The sequence below is a fragment of the Taurulus bubalis genome, assembly GCF_910589615.1.
Source record: "Taurulus bubalis genome assembly, chromosome: 19".
Lineage (NCBI taxonomy): Eukaryota > Metazoa > Chordata > Actinopteri > Perciformes > Cottidae > Taurulus > Taurulus bubalis.
In genome coordinates this window covers 16,792,037-16,817,190 of record NC_136607.1, presented here as the reverse complement: position 1 = coordinate 16,817,190, position 25,154 = coordinate 16,792,037, and the positions used below count along the sequence as shown (strand labels likewise).

Below are 25,154 nucleotides of genomic sequence, written 5' to 3'. Positions count from 1 at the left end.
ATTGGTGCTATCGCAACAGTGTGAAGTGTTGATAGACAGCAAGCAGCCCTGACAATAGAGATAACAATTCACTTAATGTTGAGGTACGCTCATGCATGGAAACAACTCACTACATTTTTTTGTCAATTTTAAAATCTATTTCTTTGCTGCTTTTACATTTTCTGCAAAAGTCAAGGTTACAACACTCATTAATAAAACATGCTTTATTCCACATCCACTCTGTTTTGTTGCATCTCCCAGCAGCTGGTAGATTGGGGAATAAATACTGGCACAGTCCAGCCTTGGACAGATCCTTCTACTTTATGAGATACCAACACAGGTGGATTTTTAAGACGCTCTCCTTTTTCGACTTTTATCCTCTTTCTCGTGTCTCCCCCTGAGGAAACGAATATGAATGGTGATAAGGAGCCAGATGGGAGCAGCGCTATGAATCCAGACCGGAGGCGGTTAAAATTTAGAGGTCCATTGTTACCTCTGGAGGGAGATATTGATTGGCGCTGTGTGTTAAGTGAAGCATCAACACTGTGGCACTAATATCAGCCGAGGCAGGCTCATAAATATTGTGCCTTCATCCTGACCTTTTTCTGCAAGTTATAATCTGGATGATGGTCATCTGATGTTCAGTGGCCGAATTATATTAGTGGAGCTAATATACTGTATATATTTTTTCCACTCACCTTGTTGGAGCCATATATTTTGTTTTGATTATATGTCATGTCATTTATTTACATGATCCTAAAGACATTCCTTTGCCATATTAATTGATGTTATTTTCATATTTGAAATAATGTTTTTATGAGGATCAGCTGGTATAAGACCCGGCAATGCATTGTTGTACACTGTAGTGCACATTATGTTTTTGCTAATTCCTCTCATACTACAAATGCCACTCTATTGAGTCCTGCTGTTCCTTAAAGAGGACAACAGTAGCTTTAAAATGACATCACTTGTGGGGGTGTGGCATTGCCAACTTTCCTTGGCAGGTCTTTTCAAAATGGCAGCCTCCACAATAAGCACATTTTATGGAAAAAATAAAGGTAAGCATTATATTCATATTTAACATGTTTTATTTGGATTGTTTTTAGTAAGTAAACATCTAAGGAGTAAGGGAGTGAGTTGTCAGAGCTGAGCTTATTTATTGTCATAGGAAAAACAACTAATTTATGAATGTACACTGTAGTGCACGTCAGGACTTTGTACTTGTGTTTATTTCTATTTTTTTAATTATTTTTGTCCTTAATGAAGTCCTGTTGTACATTACAGTGCACATGTTATAAAAGTGTAATAAAGTAATGGTTAAAAAAAAATCTTTGCAATGTGTTTTTTACCACCCCAACACTTAATTTATAAAAATATATATATATATGTATTTAGCATATTTTTTTCCCTGGGATAAGAGGAAGGGACGGGACCGAATCTCTGGTTTTATTTTCTTCATGTAGAACGGGACATTGGCACAGTCTTTGACCTCACGTTAGAACTCTAGTTAGAATCATGATTTTGTTAAATTTGATACAAGTGAAAATAAATCGACGAAATGATGGAAATGGAATCAGCGTCTCCAGAGTTATTATTTGACCCTTTTAACGTGCGAGTCAAGAAACTGAGTCCCATAATGTTGCACAGAATAGGACAAGAACAAGAAACAGGCCACCACACACATGTATACTATATAGGACCATAATAAAAACAAGTGTGTTGGAAGAAAAAACCTATTTACTCTTGATTAGTTACTGTTTCAGGCTTGTGACTTCTCATTGAACTCTACCGTGTTAAATCTTACATATGAACTCTGAAACGACTTGATAAAGTCATGAGACTGTCTCTGTTTGAAGAACATGGTGTTCCTTGTTATCACATGACCATGCAAGCCAGTCTAAAGACGTCATGGGAGCTTCTTTGACTGTGTGATTAATGTATTTAAGAGGTAACTCTTTGCTCGTTCATTGAGCAGTTCTGTCTAATTCTGTCTCTGCTCCTCTTTGCAAAGAATACATGTCCTGATCAATGATTTTACCAACAGGTGTCGGGTGAATTTGTTATTAAAAAGTTTCAAAATAATAAAAAAAAACTTCATTATCCTGATACTTTGAAGTAAACTTTTCACAGTGTGTGCTCGAGAATAAGTCAATTTCACTCCAATACAAGTCCATTTTAGAGGACAAAAGAAAGCAGAATTCAGTTGTATTTTTTTGTATGCCCATTGTGAAATGATGCAATAAAAACAGACTGGGGCTTTAGAAGGAGCAAAAACAAAAAGGACATGTTTCTTTTGTGTTTTGAATTCGAAGTTAAAACAACAACTGCATTTCGTCGAGTTGCATCAGTAAAAGACACCCTTCGGAGTTCAGAGTCAAATCCCAGAAATTGAACAAGTAGGTGCCTTTCATGGTCTAAAAGTTGTCAATTCAGTTTGGATCAAATGTGACAAACGCAGCGTGCACTAAAAACAGAAGAGGAAAAAAAAATACATTTGCGGGGTCGGACACAGCCGCAGGCGGCGTCATAAAGCCCCGTTTGCAAAGTTCACTCTTAAGACTTCCATCCTTGCTGTGAGACGTGTGAATGCCACCCTCATCACTTAAAGTGACAGGAGGAAGGCTGGCAGGGGAGAGAACAGGGATTAAATAGCGTTAAAGAGTTCTGTGTATCTATCCTGTGTGGACACACGTGGTGTTTGTCAGTGTTTGCTGTACCTGTCCCCAGATCCGTGTGCTCCTGGGACAAGTGCTGGCTCTGGTGGACCCACTCGCCGTTGCACTTGAAGAAGATCTGCAGAGCGGGCCGAGCCTGACACCGGAGCTTGATGGGGTTGCTCTTGACGATGTAAGCGTCGACGGGCTCCTCCAGGAACTGGGGAAGCGTCCCAGACTGGCCATGCTGCAGGGCTTCACTCCGGGGACCTGAAGAAATAAAGCGAGGATTCAAATGAGACTCAACAGGAACGACAAAAACAAAATGGAGTCGGAAAAGGTGAGTCATTAATGGAGGACGACGGCAAGATGGCTGATTCGAACCGTCTCAGGTTTCTTCTCTAGCAGCTAACCCTGCAGTGGAATGGTGTCTTCCAGACACACACCCCCCCACACACACACACACACACACACTTCCCCTTGCTCCCACCATCCCTCACCCTCTCGCTCTCCCCTGCAACCAGACCTCAACGAGCAGCCATTATTCCTCACAGCGACGTCTGCCGCGAACAAATTGTTTTGGGGGCACAACATGAGAAATGACACAGCAAACAGAACAGCAATGGCCACAGCGTCCATTCTCCAACACATTGCAATATGATGATTTACAGAAAGCCCACCGTGTGAAATAGAGTCTTATACATATATCACCGTGAAACCTCCCCAGTTGGTAACTTACATTAAGATACTTATTTTCTGTATTACAAGTTTTCTGAAATGTTATGTTTAATCATGCAAATGTGGCTTCATCTTACTAAATATGTGCTAAATGTGCACAACAGACAATAAAAGTGGACCTGGCTTCATCTTATGTTCAATTATTATAATATTTTCCTTGTTTTTAGGAAAAAATTGTTCTTTAAATCAGACTATAAATGATATATGAACAAATCCCTCAGTAAAAACCATTTGGTGTATATAAGTGCTACTGAAGTGGAAAAAAACTAATTTAGAGACAAAACAGCCTTTAGTGTTATGTATTATCTAACTAATAATGCTAACTTTTGGTGAATGTAGAATAAAACAAACACTTAAATGTATATTATAAAAGTTTTCTTTCCCATAGTCTGAAAGAGGACATGTTATGAAAGGAAAATACGTCTGGAAAAAAAAAAGTTTTGCCTGTATTGGATCGCTTAAATCATTTATGCCAGGAGTGTTATTGTTTGCTGACATCATCATTTTTTTGAGGAGTGGTGTGATTGAGCTCCTCTGGGAAATGTGAGGCATTTGTAAGGTGTTATCCCAACTGCAATGCTGGCTTAAAATATACGTTATATATTTCTCCTGGACGGTAACAAGTAACAACAGTAGAATTATAATTTGGTTGGCTGGTGATCCGGATTTTCTGGGGGTTTTCAGGGGGAAGACAGCTGAGCTTTGCAACGACACCAGAAACATGTCGCACAACCCGACTATAGCGATATGAGTACTTTCTGCACGATCACAACATGTAAAAGCAGACATCCTTTTACTAGAAACGCTGTCGATCCGACAGATCTGCAGTCGCCTCATGGAGACGTCTTTGATCTCTCAGACGTTGGTGTTCACTAAAGGCCGTTAATTCCGTTGAACAATTCACAGACGCGCCGGCAACACATTTAACCGGCATTACTGCCTGCTTCCGCTCTCCGTCTGAGGTGCGTTTGAGTCAGCGCACGTTTTCCACTACTTCTAAGTGTAATTACACTCCGACTAATCCCCTCGTTTGCTGGAACCTCTTTCATGCAAGTGTGAAGGGTTTAGAAAGGCAAACCGTCCCGGGCCCGCCCCTCCCGATCCAAACTCCCCCGACTGCAACCGTCACGTTTCTCAACACAGCGATGGCTGTTCGTCTGAAAAAAAACCCCATCAGGATTAGAGAACCCTCTCTTCGTTCTCTCTCTCCAGCTAATCCAATCCTACCTTTCCTGCCGGATGTCTCCTGATCGAGGGGAATAGATAAAAGACTGTGTGTGATTCCCTCTCCTCTCTCCCCCTCCCCCCTCCCAGTGCGACACGTTCACTTTCTCTTCCTCATTCCTGGAACTGAGGCTGAACAAAGAGACATGCTTTTAATTTCAAAATGACTAGCCCCGGGCAAGCTCTTCTTGTACAACGGCGCTCCAATTTGTTTTTGCGCGCAGAGCATTGGCGTGCTGTGTTTGTGTTTGTGGACGGAAAATGCAAAACGCAGACGTGAGTGCGCATCCAAGCCTTGATAGATGGGAACACGAATACACAAACACACAGATGTCAAACAAAGCCACAGCCCCCCGAGTACTGACTCATTTGTTAAAAGATCAGGTATTACACTAATGCGTGCCGACATGACAGTTTAATGCCACGGCAACTAATGTCTCAAATATCCACAGGAGCAAGGTTTAGCGAAGCTTTGCCGGCTTTATTTCAGAGTCGGTTGGTTCGCTTTGCATTTTTTATGGAGCAGGTGGGATAGTATTGCAGCGGACTGATTAGGCAAGACACAAGGAGCGACAGTCTGGTGTGACTTAACCTCAGGCTGGCGGCGAGACGCACGAGCGCTTAACCGTGTCTGGGTCCAGCGGAACATTCGCCTCTGAATATAGACGGCGAGGTGGATGTCGGACGCCCCTCCGGCTCTGCGACCCTGCAGGCGAGTACACATGTGGAAGCGACATGACAGCTATACCGCGTCGAGATGTGGCTGAAACAAAGCGGCCTGCAGAAGCCCATTGATTGGGCCTGTTGAGGGTTCTGTTTCTGTTTCCCGTTCCCACATCCTCCGCTCATTTACATCGCGGGATGTCATCATTTTCCAATGAAAAAAGGCCGAAGACCAATTTCTCTCTCTCTCTCGATGTGCTCCGCCGCTGTCATTCAAGGAGGAGACCGCTCTTCCCCTGCGCCTCACAGTTTTCGCAGTGATCTATAACCGATGCCTCGGCCCGGCAATAACACACAAGGGGCACGGATACATCGAGCCCAGTTTGAGAGGGAGACAAGATATCACTGCCAAAGGGCTGAGTGATGGCTCTATCAGACACCCTCTCTCTCTTTCTGCCTCGAACACAAACAAACCATCGTCCTGGAAAAGCACACGCCGTCCCGCCGATACCGCGCTAGCTGCGGTGCAACCTGTGAGGGGGAACTCACTTTTTTAATAAATGATTATTTCATTTCATTTCCTCAAGTGCAGCGAAAAAAGAAGAAAAAACGCTCCATTTCCTCGCATGCAAAATTGAGAGCAAACGGGTGAGTGTGGTCTCTTCCGTCAGTTCAATGTATTCATAGCTCTTAGTGGAAACCTAAAAGAAATGAGGGGGAAAGAGCCCCTCGCCGACTGAACTAATTTGGTAAAGCCTTCGGGTAATAGCGCAGGCTGGTTCACACGGAGAAAGATGATTGCCGCTCCAGCACACTCCGCCGTGATTTGGAGAGACTGAAGGCGAGCAGCCAGGCTGGTGTTTGCCAAATTCTGCTCCACTTTCCGCACACTGCAACCTCGCATGCTGGCAGACAAACTCCTGTCCCGTTTCCTGCCCAAAAACCAGCGGATCTGATCCCGTCCTACAGAAACACCGGGTCCCAGCGGGGCGTGTGTCCTCTCTTCATGCTGCTTTTTGTTCTGTATACAAGCATCCAGAAGGAGGTGAGTACAGTAAACCACATGTTTTCAACTTGAACATGACATGGACCTCCTTTCCCATCTTGGAGCTCAGACTCAGGACCACAGCTAGCCGATTAAGCTCAGCCAGAGCCGTGTGAATATCATAAAAAAACAAGGAAAGGCCGCTGGATCTTGCATCCCAACAAGCTGTAAAGAGCCTCACATACATCCGCCGTGTACGTGCAACGACACAACAATGAGCTTGTGAATAGAACGCTGAGGTTGTTGACAAGAATTAACATTCAACCCGTTTTAAGTCCTTTCAGATAAGCAGGAACATTACCACCACGTCCTTTAACCTTTTCACTGTCAGCAACAACAACCTTTCAATCATCCGCCGCTTCCACCGTCAGAGCTTTTCAACAGCCGCTCACGCATCCACCAATGACACTCTGCCACCATCGACAAGTGACAAGCGTTTCCTGCACTGATTGCGCTGGAGGAGGACGTGTGGGAGGTGGGGGTCCTCTTTGTTGAAGAGGCTGTTGCCTTCTGAACCTGAACCCCCCCCCTGCCTCCGCATGCACTTAGCAGGAAGTCATTGTAAATACCTCTTTAACACACAAAGCCCGTGTACGCAACACAAGCTCAATCTGATCGTCCGTACCAAACAATTAGTCCCGGGTTAATGCGGGTCGCTGGCGGGCGAGCAAGGCCTCGTTCGCAACTGAAGCTACGTGTCACTCCCCCAACGGAGTCGCCATGTTTCAGCATCACGGAGATGGCTCGTTGTACAGGCGTTACAGCTGAAATTTAAACACAATTGTAGGTGTAGTTCCTTGTATTTGATTTGATTTAGAAAAATGTATCGTCAAATAGTCTAAACGTTGCCATCTGCTTGCATCCGCACTAACACTAACCCATAGCAGGTACGCATCGTGCATATGTTGCACCCGTAAAATGAAACATGTCTTTCTTTGGTTTGTAACTTTTACTATAACAAATCCACGGTTAAACACAAGCACATGTTTTTGTCTTCAGCCTGCATACTGCGACTTCCTAACTCTTAAAGAGACAGCGCTCTCTTCTAAAGGGTCAATACAATACTTTCTTCCCTTCACAGTCAGTATGTGTGCAAGTAATTAATGTTCTTGAATATTGGAATAACGACATATGAATTAACTTAAACACATATTTAAAGTAAATCATTAGAAATGGACATAGTGGTATTAAATCAGTAAGACATATGACATAACATACTACACATAGATCCTCACCAAGACCAGATCCAGTATTTTAGGCTTTTTGGATACTAGTATCTGGCCCCGTTGTGTCAGTAGCTCCTCCCTGCGACTTCTACTGAACCGTCTGTGTTGATGCATTCGCACCAAACATGTTTGCTTCAGTCTGAAAGAGTTATTTATTCACTTATTTGTGTCCGTTTTCCCTTTCACTTGCTCTTCATGAATAATGTGCATTGAACCGCGTTGAATCGAGGAACCCGCCGACACAAAAGCACACGTGTGATGTCTGTTTTCAGACCAACGAGAGTGACTCTCCTGCTAAAACAGGATGTGAATTGCCAGCGTGAGCGAAGAGAATAAAGGAGACGGTGTGTGTCAGCGTGAAAGAAAGCGAAGGAAACTCGGAGGGTGGGAGATAATATATTGCTTTAATAAAATGCAACAATGCCCTAAATGTGTTATCCAATAATCACTGGCTTGAAGCCTAAAACATTTCTCATTTTCAGAACTAATCTTACATATGAGGCACTGCTCTTCCTTTTAATATCCCAGAAATGCCGCAGTTTTAAAATAATAACAACTAACAGATACCGTGCATCCCCAGCTCTATTTAAATTCGCCTGAGAAGTTTAAAGCAACGGGAAAGAACCGGACAGAAGCAAGTTCTCCAACTGCTTTAACTCACTCGACAGCATTCAGTATTAATAAGCGGGAAGCAGCTGCCTAGCCATGAATTAACAAACAAATCTACTAATTAATTCTAAGTTTGTTAATTAAGACCCAGTGGCATAAATGTTTGTTAATTACTTCACCGTGTTGACATTTCACTAACAGGTTTGAGAAATAAGGTGGTTAGTTGGTGAACGGGGGGGAGGGGGGGGGGGGTTGGTGAATGGTCGCTTTTGTGTAAACACAGATTTTCGGGCTAATGTGTCTGCGCACAAACATGAATAAATACAGTTTGGCAATGGTCAGTATAGGCACTATTGACGCAGAGCCGCGCAGCAGATGGACGGTCTAGATTGGGGATCAGAGGTGAAGCGAGCAGAGGAGATGGAGGTGGGAGGGAGACTGGTGAAGCAGATGATAGGTGGGTGTTGGAGATAGTGAGAGGCGCTGGGGGAGCATCTGTTTGGATCAGCCGGTGCACGGCGGGGAGACGGAAAAGCGTTCAGCGTTTCTCAGGAAGTAAACCTGAGTAAAAAAAAAAAAAAAGGCTCTTCTCAGCCAACTTTTTCCCACTGAAGCCCCCCCCCCCACACACACATACTCTCACACACTTCCTCTGTGCAGAGATTTGTGAATGACAGACTCACCACAGGGGAAATGGAGACAGGCGAAGACGGGATTTCTTGATCTCCCGTCGCAGCAGCAAATGGAGTGAGAAAGGCGTCAATACGTGAAAGGCTGATTGTGTTCGGTGTTTTGCAGACACCACCCACCATTGAACCGCATCAAAACGCATCAGCCGAGGACTCGAGGTGGCCCCCTGACAAGCTGACAGCTAATGTACTGCTTGGCAACCATGTTATGCGCAACAGCTGGATGCACACGGACTACGCCGTCCAACCTTTCATGTTATTCCAAACTACAGGTCCAGATTCTAGCCAGATTCTATATTATTATTTAAAGTCACATCCCTTTCTTCTCCTTCCGGGCTCCCTCTCTTCCCTGTCCCCGGGCCACTCTCACAGTGACTCCTGTCAGACTGCAGAAATGCCTGGAGCTCTGAATCCACTCCCTAACTTGTAATTTCATAGCAACGGGAGTCACGGGCAATGCATTTCTGCTCTGCTTCTCACACTCGACAGAAAGAGATGCCAGAGACGCTTTGTTCAAAAATTGATGCGAGCCTCTCATCTGGCATCTCAGGACACAACAGACAAGTGCGTACACACACACACACGCACTCGGATGGTGTGTGTGTGTGCCCTCCCTGGCAGAGACACTTTACCTTGTTGTCTAATCAAAACACGGACAGACAAATGTTGACTCTTTGCTCCAGCAGACTATTTTCTCTCTCAGACGACCACATTTTGTAGACTTCATTTTCCCCTGTGTTGATTCAATGGAAGTTTGCTCATACAAGGCAGGGAGAAAAAAAAAAAAAAGACTGTGGGTCAGCAAAGCCCTGCTTCACACTGGGAGCTGCTCAGGTACAACCAAGCTCTTATCTGTTGAGCGGCAGCCCCACAGGAGCAGCGGGGGAGGGAGGGTTAGGAGCCATGTTTGAGCACACCTGGATGGTGGAAAAATAAAGGATTAAGTGCTACTCATACACTTTCCCATCAAGATTGATCCTGTACATCTGTGTGGAGGGGCGCAGCAGGTGTTTACGACGGGTTGTCGGAGCACATCGCATGAAAAATAGAAACATGACAACCTATTGGGTTGTTCTGTATGTTTTGATTTGTTCAAAGCAATGTTACACGATGTTGTGCAAAATGGCTGCTTGCAAATTTGACATATTGAGAGAGGAGAGAAGAGGTTTTTTTTTTTTTTCGGAGTTTCATCCCTCAGGCAGAATACAGGCCTATCTTTCTTGGTGGAATGCGGAGAGGAAAAGTAAACTTATAATCTAATCATTGTTTTTATTCACAGTTGATATTCTCCTAATAATTGGACATAATTCAACTTTTTCCTCCTTTTTATTTTGGTAGGTTCAGCCTGTTAAGCCATTTTAGCTATTCAAGTCATTTACAGTGAAAAACCATTAAATAGAAAAAAATTAGAAAAGCTCCCAAATATATGCAATGTACAAATTATCGCAACAAGGAAAGCCCTCCTGACAGTTTGAGGGATCAAGCACCAGTGCCATTCTCTCTAATCTAAACATGTACTATATTTAAACCACACACAGCTAAATCCCAATGCTGCTATCGCCGCCAATTTAACATCAGGCAATCTACTGTATTTACACTTCATTTTCAGCATAATTAGTGACCAAAAACCAGGATGTGCTTACATCAACAAACAATCAGATCCATATTACCGTCACCATTTACTTATATTATACTATTTCCATAAACAAACGATACTTCTTCTACAAAGAGTTAGCTATCCATGACTCAAAATGCTCGCGTGTTGTTGCTTCAACAAGAAATATATATACATCCTATTTGACTTTTTTGTTTTATGTTACAAGACATAACATGTCTTCTTTTAGACTAGTGGAAAGGAAACAACCCAAATAGATATTTTGGTATTTATTTGACTACTATCTGAGTCTACTCTTATCTGTGTAAAAACTGTTGACTGTAATAAAACGAGCCTTTTGAACCTGGCTCCATCCAATGGTCAGATATCAGCAAATTGCCACAGATAATGCCGCAATTGTATAATTAAACAACACATTTTAGAAAACTTGTAATACAGAATTATAAATAATGAATGCATGTGTCTTAATGTAAGGACGTTTCATGGAGATATCCATCAGTTACCCCTGAGTATAGGGCTAGCGCATTAATAATCCAGAGGTTAACAGCAACTGTTATAGTGCAAAGAACACCCGATGTCATCATTTGCTCCATTGATATGGATGCATCCTCTACACATACATGTATAAAAATACATAAAGAAGTATTGCAAACGCAGCAAAAAAAAGCCCACAGGTTTTGATGTCATGACCTCTTAATTTCAGAGTTTTCACAGGAATATATTGTGTTGTCAAAACAAAATATCTTATCCCCTAAGAAACCTTTTTAGGAAGTAAGCATGTGTGTGCACAAAAAAGAGCGTGTGTATATGTGTGTGTGTGTGTGCGTGTGTGTGTGTGTGTGCAATTTGTGAATGTGTGTCACCCCAAAACACCAAGGTGTATATATTTGTGTGTCTTCATCGGTGTTGTGACAGCTTGCCAGCCTGGTTTTGGCAGGCGGGAGATAGTGCTTCCCTCAGCTCTCTGGTAATCAAAGAGTAAACACGCTGAAGCAAAAGTGGGTTACCTGGATGTCAAACTGACAAAAAAAAAAAGAAAAGTCTCCCGCCCCTGTACCGTAAAACCACTTCTCGATATGATTTCTGCTCACACTAATATAATGGGGGGAAACAAACTCATCTAAATAAGTTAACATATACATTCCTTACATATTCAGTGTGTCAAAGAATTCACTTTTTCCTCGACCAAAGAGACAAGGAGTGTAAACCAAAAATATGACAAATAAGCTTTAAAGTCATGTATATGTGTGCAGAGAGCAGAGATAATCCGAGAACATCCACTCAAACTTGTGGCTTGGCGTTTCATAAATTATAATGTCTGGGCCTCAGTGATGGACATTTCACATTTAAATAGAAATGGATGGATTTCAAACAGTTATGTGAGAGCTTCACCATTTCAACTCCGCCTACACTGGACTCGCCAAACAATAGCAGAGATTGTTTTCAGATGTTTATTTTCCAGACTCTAAGCAGAATAACATAAACTCAGCGATATCAGCCTCACTGCTGACTCGTCACTTTTCTACAGCTGTATCAGGGCTCTGCATTTATTGTGAAGCAGTCACAGGAAATGATGCTCATCACTGAGGTGAGCGCTGACTGACTGATCATCAGAAACACGTCTGCAAAGCACGACTTTGTCTGCATTCTTTGATGGAACGACCAACTTCTCAGCAAGCTAACCCTCTTCTGTATATAAAGACCGTTTCACACTGCTGTGGTGTGAAACGGTCGGCTCCTGGCTGCTCACAATGTAAGAACTCAGATTATTGACTGATTGTCTGTAAATAAAATATACCCTAATACCCTGTTGTGTTTGCATCAGCCATGTGGTCGATGCAGACGTATACACGCCGTGTTCGCTGCTGGAAAAGAGCGTATTCATATATTACTATATATTGCCTTAGGACAATTGGTGCCTCATTATATACAGAGCTGAGACTGCACATTTTGATGTATCATATATGCAAGCCCTTTTAAAAGGTGAATTTAAGAAGATATTTTTTTAAAAATCGAGAAAATGCCCTTGGACTCTAAAGTGTTAAATATCAGTACCGTTACCGGACATGACCCCGTCTCACTCTCCCGATGCTTAAACCCAACCAGCCCCCGCCCACGGAGGCTCGGAGCACGAGCCAATCAGAGGAGCGGAGGAGGGCGGGTCATGATTTTGCCATCCTGGGAAAGTGACTGGACATCTAGAATGGAATTAAAACGTTTTCTCACATATCTAGTCATACAGGTATATTCGTCCTCAAAGGAGATATCTGGAAACGTTTCCGCACCCAAATAAACCTCATTTCAAACTATTATCAATATTAAAATGAGTCATCCACTCTACTGCCCGTAGCATTCAAATCAGTTGAAAAAAAGTAGGAGTAATATCTGGGAGACTACTCGATGATTTGATTGTTTTCCCCTTATCGCACGAACAATCAAGTCACTTTTGAGTAACGACGCAGACGTGGAGTGGGTTTATTAACATGTTATATGCAGCACCATTATTACCTCATCTATCAGCGTTCATTCTCTGGTTCTCCTCTGGTGTCGTTTCAAAAGCAGGCCGCCGCTGACTGACAGTGATAGCGGACAAAAGCAGATAATTGCTTACTTACTCTTTCCCATATAGCCTTTGATCCATTTTGTCTTTTCTGACAGTGAAGAGACAGCGACATAATTAAAGGCATTGTGTGGCATATACAATCTCGGCTGCGATCGCACTGGCAACGTGACAGCTCACTCTAATGTGAGTGTTCTTTTTAAGGGGGCTCAATAAATAAGTTAAACCCTAGAAAACAATCCTCTCCCACTCTTTTTCTCACATTTTCTTCCTCCCACGTCTTCTTGAGAGCTTTAACACCGGCCACAAATAAGAGTGGGACTCTATTATTCAAAGACTTTATGAATACATTACTGCTGTGTGACCATATGCGAGAAAAGGTTCAGAACGACAAACTTTACACCTTATCCCGTTTTTGTCATCTTATTAAATGTTCGGCAGGGTGAAAATGAGATAGAAAGTTAATATGCTGCAAATGACCAAGTGTATTAACATCATTAATCATCTGTCAATAAGTACAAGGTTGATTATGGAGGGGGATGCCACTTTTTCCCCGGTTTTTAGTTTTTTCAAAATGTGTCCAAATTGTAGCAGAACAAAGTGGCACGTTTTTAGTGTAGACCTTTGCCTCAAGTTTGATGGCGATTGCTTTAACAGTGGCAGAAATGTCTGTTGACACAGAGTGGTGGTATTGGTGAAAGCTGGCCGTAAATAACAAAGAAGGTGCACGACTTGGCTGTGAACCAGCAACACAAACTACTGATGTGTGTTGTTTCAGATCCGTAAAGTGTCACCTCACCACTCAGGCTCGGCAGCCCTTGGGCAAAACCATTCTCATTTACTTCAATGCATTGGGTTCAATACCGTCGAACACGTCTACTACACATTTAAATTGCCTCATTTACAGTATTTGCCTTCTAAATGGGCTCATTTAAAGAATACGAGTCTTTGCGCTTCAGAATTGGTAATTACATTTGAAATGTGTTGCATGTCAATACAGCAGGACTGCAATGAAAATATATGACTCACTATCATTAAGCCATAAGAGCCCACTGACAATGTTGCATTATGCATGCAGGATGTAAAGAAGGAGCTATTGACACTTGTATAGCCTGCTTTTACCGTTGACATTACCCTGAGCACTACATCTAGATTAATTATGTGAAAGGCCACTCCGCCAGCTTCACACATGAAGATCGGTTTAACCCACAGACTGAATGTAAGAATTGAGCAGACTCAACAGCGACTAACGTTTTGAAGCCTTGGTTTTGTCATTTGGGCTGCCACCATCTTGGTTTTTCGAGAAAAGACTTGATACAAGAGGGTGGAGCTAAATACAACTAAAAAAGCATATCCTACTCTCTCGTCTATTGGACTCTAAATAGACCATCATTTACTAAATGAACATCATGCTGTATTGAAGAAGACTTTAAACGAGAGATTAAGACCATAAACTCATGTTTTCAATGTTTACTGAGGTAATGCATCAAATAAAAAGTCATTTCCTCATATGTTTATATACAATTGTACTTATTTTTGCAACCAGAGGAGCTAACAATTGACTCTGGCGCTGGAGAAATGTGAGGGGTCGCAAAAGTCACTTGGCTTCATCCTCTGGGGACGATCAATGTCTTCACAAAATGTTCAATGTCAGTCCCTCCAGTTGTTTGGATACCGTGGCCCAAAAAAATAACCCAAGTGATAAGAACAGGGTTCTCTCAGCTCAGGATGGAAGACTTCAAAGCTTGAGTAAAAAAATGGGGAGGGGTGCGTTTGAAAAAAACGTGTTTACAGGCAGGGAGGCAACTACTGAGTGGCAATATGGGAGTTGTAGGACAACGTGTGACCAATCCCCGGGACTACAAGTCAGAATACATGGGCCTTGTCTGTCATCTCTGTAATTAATTCCCTGTTCTATTTCAGCTAACTTAGCTGTGCGGTCTGTCCGTCAAAGATTCGACGGCCACTGAGTCAATCAAACCTGAAGACATTCAGTCAAAACATTACTCAAAATGAATTGTGCGGTACAGAACATGGCGTCGTTCAACATGTGAAACTCTGATTATATTCCACATTTTGACTTCCAGCGTAGCTATCTGAGGCTTCCAGTTACACCTGTAAGGCTTCAAGAAAGCCTTGAACATTTTCAAAGGCTTAGCCATCATTTGAAAACGCTCTACAATACGAGAAGGTGTTAACTTCCGCCAACATCAGTCCGACTCGTTCAGCTTCACTTTCCCTTTTCCTCCGGGGAATTAAGAAGACTCGGCAGATCAGATAGTTCAAGCAATCCCCCCACGACTCAGTACTGACTGAATATACGGTCCAATTGATTAATGGAAGACAAAGGAATCAATGCCACTACAGTTCGACTCTGGTGCTAAAGGGGCTGGCCGAGAGCCCATCAGAAAAACAGTCAGTGGTCTCCTAACATATAAAATTCATGACAATCAAACACCTGCACAGTGCTTTTCTGTGTCTCCGAGCATCCTTGCATATATCAAAAAGGGAAAAATCTCTAATGGCCCCTGAAAAATGCAAGAAAGTGGGTAACTTTATCCGGCTCTTCTCTCACCGAGCACTATTCTCTCACCTCGTCTCTGATTTTCTTTAGTGAGCAAGGGCAAGTGGTTCAAAGCAGTGCACCGGAGCCTGGTCTGCCCTGCATTTCATGTCCCAGTGGAGGCCTTCAAACGTTACTTTTAACTGCCCCAGTAATGCAATCGGAGTGGATGGCGATGTGTGATCCAGCCAAAAAAGCTCCGCAGTAAATGGAATGTGATCAAGATGACATGAATAATAAACAAGGGAACACTTTTGAGGTAAAGGTTGTATTCAAATCAGACAGCGTATACATGTGGTCCGCTGCAACCTAACGAGCTCATCCAGGGACGGAGGGATGTATATGATTTCTGCAAAGCAAAGCAGAATGAAGCCGTCGCTTCATTACTAATGAACATACCATTTTACTCCTTAATAACTTAAGAGTCCCAGTGTGCTGAACCAAGTTCCTAATGAATCTTTAAAGAAACAGGGAGAAAAAAAATCAGCAAAACAACAAGAACTGAGATCTTTTCAGGCTGAATACTCTCATTTGTCGCGCTTCGACGGACACAATCTCTTCGCTGTTGTCACACAAATGACGCTTCACTCCAGATATCCGAGCAAAAGTGAGCAAGTGAGCAGGCGAGCGGGGCGTGCTCAGCACCTTGTGGCACATCCTCTGCACACAGTGTCCCAGATTCCAGCTTACGTAAACTGATTATTTGTGCACACCGTACAAATCCTCATGACAAAACAAAAACAAAAACAAAAATGGAAAAAAAAAAAACAAGGAGGAAAAGAAGGCACATTCATTGCTCAGTGTCCCCGGTATTGCGGGCTACCGACGCATTGTAAAGGTTTGCTACCTCAGCAGCAAACGTGAGACGTGCCGGAGAGAGAATGCTGAGTAAAGCTCGCAAAAAAAAAAAGACTATCGGTGCCATGAGGATGGAGGGAAGGGGGATAACGTCTACTACACAGAAGGCCATTTTCTTCCTAGTTAGAAACCCTATCAGACTTTAATTAACAGGTTAAGACCAATATAAACCTGCTGCTCGAGCCCCAGCGTCAGAGGCAATAACGGCTTAATTAGAAGACCATGATGGCCCGGGCGAATTGGAAGCGGGATGCTTCCAATTCGAGCTGATATTCGCTCTAAATAGTTCAGTGGTCTTCATAAAGGCCCATCAGCAGAGATGATCTGAGAGATGAGGCATCGATTCTCTGAGAGCGACACAGTTGATCCGGACACGCACACAAAACACACAGGGAGCTGTTTCGCACACACACGCGTGTGCATGTGGACGCGTGTGCATCCGGATTTTCCGAATATGATTTTACATGGTAAACATTGCATCTTACATTCACTGTAGAAATTCATCATATGTCTCTTTATCCCACTGCACACTATATATATATATATATAGAGAGAGAGAGAGCGAGAGAGACTATAGCCTACAAATAACACAGGAAAAGCACTTTAGGTGTTTACACTCACAAACACATTTACCCTATAGTGTTTCAATTGCAATATTATACAATACAATCACAACTGATTATGAATATAACATTCTTGAAATACATAATAAATACATGGCTGATACACACGCCAGCATGTTGATAACGGTAGTACTGCCACTTATTTTTCCACGATTTGATGAGAAGCGGCGTGAGGAAGCAGAGCGATATCTATAAGCGATCGTGATTAAATGTGGCAGCGGCCATCTAGAGGAAAACGGAAGCCTGTGATGATCACAGCAACGAAAAAATTAACATTGTTTTGATTTGCCCCAGACGATCCAGCGAACGGGACCCCGCGGTGCAACGGCGGCATACAGAGTAACAGCGAAGTCACGGCAGGTCAAGGTGAGGCCGCCACTGAATCTTAAAAACTCGGGCGGGAGGTCGATGGGGCGTCGACCTGTGTGGATTCCGGTCAGCTCGTGGAGCGTGCGCGTGCGTGCCCCTGTGCATATGCATGTGCGCCGATGCATAATGTGCAGTCGGGACAGGAGAGGTGAGGAATAAGTGTGACCTGGTTTATTGAGCAGAGTCTGTGTGACCATGTGTGTAAGTCGGCTAGCACGTTCCTCCGTTAATGAATGTATTCACCAAACACCCAGGATTACGGCTAATCCTGGACATCGACTGATCCCACAATGCAATGTGAGTGGGCTAAATGTCAAAAAACATTATAATTTGAATAAAATGTGATCCACGGACAATTTTTTTTTAATTAAAGATTATTTTGTGACATTTATGCGCCTGTACGGGGAACAGGGAAGACGAGCGATCGAGAGATATGCAACGCAGATTGTCTGGCCTCAGGATCAATATCAACCTCCAACCCATCGCTATACATAAACATCTGACCGCAGCAAAATCCACATGCTTTATTACCATCTATCAAACCTATTGAAACACACATTCTTCACACAGTTAACTACCCCTGTTTCATATGACAGCAATTAGAATATTCATTAGAGGAAAATCTCTTTGGCCCAATCGATGGTGTTTAAGCCAAAAGGGATCTCTGTTGAGATCTGAGTCAAAATCCATTGGATGCAAAGGATCCAATTGCATGAGCTTCGCAACTCCTCCAACCCCAGTAGAAATCAATAGACCAGCCCTTCTAGTGGATTTAGCTGCTTGTTAGCAGGCCTGAAACAGCTGTCTCACCCTGTGTCTTGTGATGTTCTCCCCCGCCTGCCCCTCCCCATTCTATTTCGTCCAGTGTTGCAACCCACTTTTTGGTTCATTGTGTGCTTATCAGCCCAGTGTGCTCAGGTGAGTGAACACAGCCCCACATCCACTTAGGCTTTTCAATCTCACTGTGACACGGTCAAATCAGGAGAGTGGCAGTGCACAAGATTAAATCGATGCCTGGCCAGTTGACTGCTTGACGCAGCATTCCTCTTCCAGACCGTTTTCTTGACTACGCCATCTATCACTCGAGGAGCCCACACGCTCCTCGTCTTTTGTCTCCATTCCCCTCTTTTTTCCGACTCTGGAATAATGGGATGACAGCAGCGTCCACGACAATGGCCGGTCTCTGGAGATGCGGCACGCTCGCGCGGAGTTCATAATATCTGTGTACCGAGGGATTCTTCTGCTGCAGGTGGTGGAGGGATGACCAACAGAGGTGACATAGCAACACAGTCCGCGCTAGAAAAAAAAGGAAAAAAATCTAATTCACAGTTTTCCCCAGAGGTCAGCCCAACGGACCAGGTCCAAACATCTATCAGATAAATCGGCTTTAGGGCGCCGGCAATCCACTTACCACCTCCACCTTCTGCCTGCTGCCCTGCCAGTTAAGTGACTAAATTGTGCTCCAGTTGAAATAGACAGGGCAGATCTCTTCAAGTTCTCTTGAAGTTCAAGTCTTTGAAATATTAAAAATGGTAGCATGTAATATGGATGGGTAGATGCATGTCATAAGCCCGGGGTAATAACAACGCATGCATAGTTAGGTTTGAATGATTGATTGTGTGTTTCTCTCCGCTCGGTCGGGTAAAATAAAAAATAAAAAAGCCTTAAATACAGCCGCAAAATGAATCAGGAGTAGCTCCTCAACCATGAGGCTGATATGCTTCTCCCTTGAAATGAAAGCTAAGGAAAATTAATCCATTGTAAATTCACTGATTTCTATTACCATTCCAGAGTACATGAAAAAATGAAGTAGATAAAGATTAAGTATAATGTAGCCGAGTGCATAGTCTTAATTTCAAAGGTAATAATATATAATTTATGATGCAATTCTCAAGATAAAATCAGACGTTCTCTATGTTTTGGTTCATAGGGAGTTTTACTTCAAAACACGATTTATTACCATACAGTCATGTTACATAATAACATAAATCTCTCCAAAACACAGAAATAGTAATAAAAAAACAATACCTATTCATCAATATTCATATTTGACAGAGCGATATGGGCAAATAGCTGCAGAATGGAAAAGGCCCACAGTGAGATATCCACGAATCTGTCGACGCAAGCTGAACAGAATGATATAAGGCCTGTTGGTCTAATTGCTTCAACACAGCTACCAGGGGGCCACAAACAGCCAGAGCTCCCTGCAGTGCAAGTCAGCCTCATTTGACTAAGATGACTGCACCCTGAGGCTCACTGAGACTTCCCAGCAGCCCCCAGGTCACTGTAGAACCACAAGTAACTTTTTTGGTAGATTAAGAAATGCTGTTGTGAAGTATTTTAGCAAGAACATAGGTTTTTTGTAGGTGCAACTGTCAAAAGATGAGGTGTGAGGGCTTTGTTTCCGTAGTTAATAGCGGTGTTTCGAGTTGTTGAGGTGTGTTGAGGCATGGATCAAAAAGCTCGGATTTGTTGAGGGTTTCCAGCGATACCAAACATGTTATCCTCGACTGCTGATCTTTTGAACACAACCAGCTCTCAGATTCATGAAGGGTGTACTTGTACGACTTTAATGTTGTTGTTCTTCGTAATAAGACATCTTTTTGACAACAGACAATTGGTTTGCGGATCCTAAAAAGCTTCCACAGAAACGCCTCGAGGGCCGAACCTACCGTGGCTTACAGGTATCAGCAACTTGCACACCTTTAACAAGCATCCCCGTCTCATTGATGTACAAGTAAAGACACCCACAAGAGGCAGAGCCCGGCTCCCTGTGTGAAAAGATATGAGACTCATACACCTTAGATAGCCTGGGAACACTGCACCCTTGCTGCAGCAACAGAATAATGGTCCGAAAATGTTTGCGGAAATTGCTACCGTTTAGTTGTCGGCTGTTTCTTTCTCATGGTGAGCAGCTGCTTAATGGTATGTTCTTGAAATCCCGATATCAGCGAAATGAGAATGCTGACTTTCTAACTGACATTTTGAAAATGTCTTCGAGACCCATGGCAGTGTTTCCGATTCCGATGGGCGAGCAGATTTTCAATGCACAGCGCGATGTGATGTTCCTACTCGGAGCAGTCTGCACACACTGTATATTTCATTTATGTTGCCAAAAGCCGGAGGGAAACACGGTTTCAAATAGAGACAGGAAAGAAGCGTCTTCTGCAAACTCGCTGATGACCAAAACAACCCTGTCTTCCAAATTACGTTTCCATGACATGAAACTGAATCGTATTTTCTTGTTTTAAAGAGTTGGAAACACGTGGTGAACACAACTAAAGGATATACCTACTATATTATATGATATACCTAAATACCTACTAAACTACTTTTACATCATGGTTTGAATTCAAATGACTGCGAAATTGGCAAAAAATAGAAAAAACGCAAAAGTTATGGTTGGGTTTCACCAACATATTAATCTTTGGTTTAGTTTAGGCAACAACAGAAGTCTATTCACAAGCCTTGTGTTTTTTAAACCATCCATGTCCTTCCCCTTCTGCGGACTCATTTGAAATCTAATTTTCGAATAATAAGTTTTCCCCGTTTCTTTGTTTGGGAACGTAGGGCTGACCACCTTACCAGAAGCATTACCCTTTTCCTCAAGACCCGACACCACCAGCCTATAGACATTAACTCTACTCATTATAACCACAACCAGTGTCCATTAATATTCAAGCACTGATGTATCATTTATGGGAGTTTGTGATGTGTGTGTGTGTGTGTGTGTAACTATATTCAGGAGTGTTCTCTCCAAAGTTAAAGTCAAAGCTACACACCACTTACAAGATAGTTTTTCTGCAGTCCTCATTAACAAATAACAACATCTGGTAATGACACCAACGTACACACACACACTCACACAAGCCCGTCATTAATGGGGCCCCTTCACCAAAGCAAACCAAGCGAGAACCTGTCACATGTCCATGTTTCCACACTCTCCTCAAACACGGCAATTAGGAGCGTTGAGCCGAGTGTCACTTTTGCTGCCTCATTGACCTTTTCTCTGGCTCTGCTGGTCGCTCTGCTCTGCAATATCTTCATTAGCACAACCTGACCGCAGAGTGTGTTTGTGTGTGTGTGTGTGTGTGTGTGTGTGTGTGTCGGAGCAGGGCTGCACTGTACTGATGCACAGCTGATGTCTTCTGTTGAATGCAGTGACAGCTGAGACGTGAAGGAATAATCACTATCTTCAGCAAGGTGTCTGTGTGTGTGTGTGTGTGTGTGTGTGTGTGTGTGTGTGTGTTACGAGCTGTGGACATGCAGACCAAATCCAGGTTTCACTTCTTGTTAGCTAGCCTTGTTCATCTCTTGCCCACGCAGATGCCAGACTATGTAAAAGTGTTTTACCTACCTGTACAAAAGACAGATATATTGCAGATTTGTATTTCTGCTCCGCGTTGTGTTCACGCTGACTTTTTAGCATGCCGCCAAATAAATGGACTGGCTGGTGGCTCGTTGATGGAACAGCTTCGCCGCCTGTCATCCTGCATTACAGTCACCTAAATGGATCCACGAGGGGAACCGCAATTTTGGTATTTGCTGCGGCTTATGTTTAATTATCTTCTCTGGTGTCACAAAGAGCAGGCAAATACATATTATTATACATCATTCATGGAAAGATCCCAGTCACTTTCACACGGTGAGGCCTTCAGCCTGACTGTAAAACACTGGTATCGGGTCAGTGTCTGTATCAGGGCTGGTAGAAGTGTAACTTCTAATTGCTACACTTTTGTAGAACAACACGATGTTAAATATTATTGCCACTATAACCTTTTAATAATGAGCTTCAAATAAAGTGTTATTGCCGCCGCTGATTAAATGCACTGGCCACAGATGCTGCTCTGAGGTATTCGTGTTAAGAATGATACTAATATTAATACAATATGCATCTGATTCTCCTGCTCTTCACACTACCTTTCCGTCCGAAAAGATAGATATATTCCTCACCCACTGATCACTTTCATAACGCCATGACAGAAATAAAAAAAAACTGTTCTGCATATACATGTGAAGCAAAAATGCTAAATGCAGGGAAACCAGTGTCACTGCAATACGCTACAAACCCAGAGCAGAACTGTTGGTAAATAAACACAAGAGAGATGTTAATGTCTCCGTGTGTGTGTGTGTGTGAGTGTGTTTATGTGTGTGTCACACCTCTACATGCGGGCCCCTGACGATGCTGTGACAGTCGGCAGAATAAGAGAGTGTTTTATGGCATCTCATTGAGACACCCTTGACGGTGACACCTCCTCTATACTATTCCTGTCGCCAGCTCCTTAGCTCTCTTCCCCCCTTTCACTGCCTTTCAGCACTATTTCTTTCTCGCCCGCTCCAGCTCTTACTAAATCATCCCCCTCCCCTTTTTTTCCCCCCGTCCCTCATCTTTTCCTATCCATCTTTCCCAATCATCTTCTTCAATATTGCTCTCTGTCCTCGCAAATCTTCCACTCCACCCATCCGAGCACTTCCTCTGTTCGCCGTCTCCCTCGCTTCATAACCCCCTCCCCTCTGTTTCACCCCCCTACCCCACTCCCCTCCCGCCGGTCTCTCTCTTTCTGTTGGAGCACTTGGTACAGTAATGGTGCACTCTGCCACCATGTTCATTTCGGCATCATCCCCAGAGTGGCTCTGTTTGTATCAGAATATCAGAAATACATTTTCGAAAAAGCTGTAGAAAAAAAAACACCGGCACTTTTCAGGACGAGTAAGGCTTTATTCATCTCGTCTGCCCGGCTTTTGCATTTTAGACGGCAGATATATGTACGGAAAACGATCTGTGCTGCGAGGAAAAACATTGCTCAAGGAAAAAACACAAATAAAGAAGCTCTTTTTATGTTAATCTTCTGCAAGCGCGAGGTAAAACAAACAAAACTAATCAGATTAATTTAAATGAACACACAGGATTACAGTTGTTTTCAAAAGGTGACGAAACAAACAAACCAAAGAACAGAGGGGAGATTTATGTGCGAGGTAACAAGCCATCAAGACAGTTTTCTCGTATTTCCACCACAGAGTTCTGCTCGTATTCTTTACACGCAGCAATGGCTTTGGAGCCGGTCCACATATTGATCAGCATGGAGACTAGAGGCGGTGGCTGCCTCTATGGCTTGTCTGACTATAGTGTAATTAAAGCTGAGGCAAAGGATGTGTCGCCCTGACAATGCTGGCTACTCTGCTTAAAGAAAGCTATTTGAGGACTCAAAATGCTTCAGCTCAATGCGATCAAACCGGGCCTTTGGGTGTGCAAGTGGAACAGCTTTTAGTCTCTAATGCAACATTTAGTGTCAAGTGTGTGTGTGTGTGGAAGGGGGGGGGGGGGGGGGTGTAACAAGCAATATTTAATGAACATTAAGCTGTGCTTTAAAAAATTAGTTTGAAATAATAACAAAATTGGATTTGATGCCCTCCTCGAGTCCCTTTTTTGCTTTCAAAACTCATGATAAAGTTTTTAAGACCATCTGTTTCAGTTCAGAGAGTGAAGCAACTTAAATCAACAGCCCACAGAATCTAGTTGAAGCCACTGTTTGGTGTGTGCGTGTGTGTGTGTGTGTGTGTGTGTGTGTGTGTGTGTGTGTGTGTTTGTGTTTCATGGCTGCCTCCAGATTGTCTTTCCTCCTCAAAAGCCTGCGAGGAGAGTCAAAGTGTGGTGGGATGCAGAATAAAATCCCTCTTAGGGATCATGCCTATCAAGGACTAGCGCATGCAGGATTTAGATTTTACTGGCTTAAAAAAAAATAGCTGACATCATGTATAGCTGCTATCACAAGGGTGGGTGAATGTTGGGAGTAATGGCGATTGGAAAAGGCGCCGGCCGGTGCGACCCTTCCTTCTGTTACACTACATTACCCCCGACTGCATCCGAGGGTGATTCACTCAGAAACTCTGGGATGTGGACGCAGAGAGCCGGGTGGGCAGATGTCATGCACCAGAACGAATGCACAACAAGCGCACACGCACACACACACACACACACACACATACGGTGCACACTTGCCTACGTAGGCTTTTTTTCATGGGCCATTTCATTCACTTGATCTTGTGACATGCCAATGATCTCCATTTTGTCATTTTAAATTGTAATTGACCTGTGTAGCCCGATTGCTGTCAGAGGGGGGAGGAAGGCAGATGGACCATTGGAGGGAGAAAATAATAGAAAAGTCAGAGAGGCGGAAGAAGAAGAAAATAAATTCATAAATTAATAAGGACGAGCCGATCCGACTCCATCAGTCCCGATACCTGGGCTTTGGGTATCGGCCGATACCGATGTTTAGTTAATAATGATGTCTTAATGAATGCCTCACTGTGTGGAAGTGACTGGTATCATTATATAATTTGTGTTCTTTTAACTTTGTAAAACAAAATGTACCAAAATAAACACACGGGTACACAGCTATTGGAGTCAAAATCATGCCGATATCCAATATCTGTATCGGTATTTGTGCATCTCTTCACATGAACAGGTAAAGATTAGAGCAGCTCAGAGATAGAGGGAAGGAGGAAAGGCCTCACTCTTTGTTATTTTTCCAATATGCAACCAAAGAAATGATAATAATGCTCCACTTTTCTTCCGTCCCTCCTCTTAAAGAGGTGGATTACATCTCCGATTCTCATCTTCTCCACCTACCCTTCGATCAGTCGGAGAGGGAGCTCACATCATTATTCCCCGGGCTCTCTGAGCTGTAATTACAAGCCTCCAGAACAAAAAAAAAATACTTCCAAGTCCATCGGTTTCC

The 25,154-nt window shown here is 43.2% G+C and overlaps 1 protein-coding gene across 1 annotated transcript in view; it reads right to left on the bottom strand.

Moving 5' to 3' along the window:
• LOC306751141 (netrin receptor UNC5D-like) overlaps positions 1 to 25,154 on the bottom strand; it is a gene marked incomplete at both ends in the record, with an annotated part of 151,307 nt that overhangs the window by 56,495 nt on the left and 69,658 nt on the right. Inside the window, one exon of the mRNA XM_079234680.1 lies at positions 2,697 to 2,903. Coding sequence (XP_079090806.1) covers positions 2,697 to 2,903 — 207 coding nt within the window. The remainder of the gene's footprint in view (positions 1 to 2,696; positions 2,904 to 25,154) is intronic.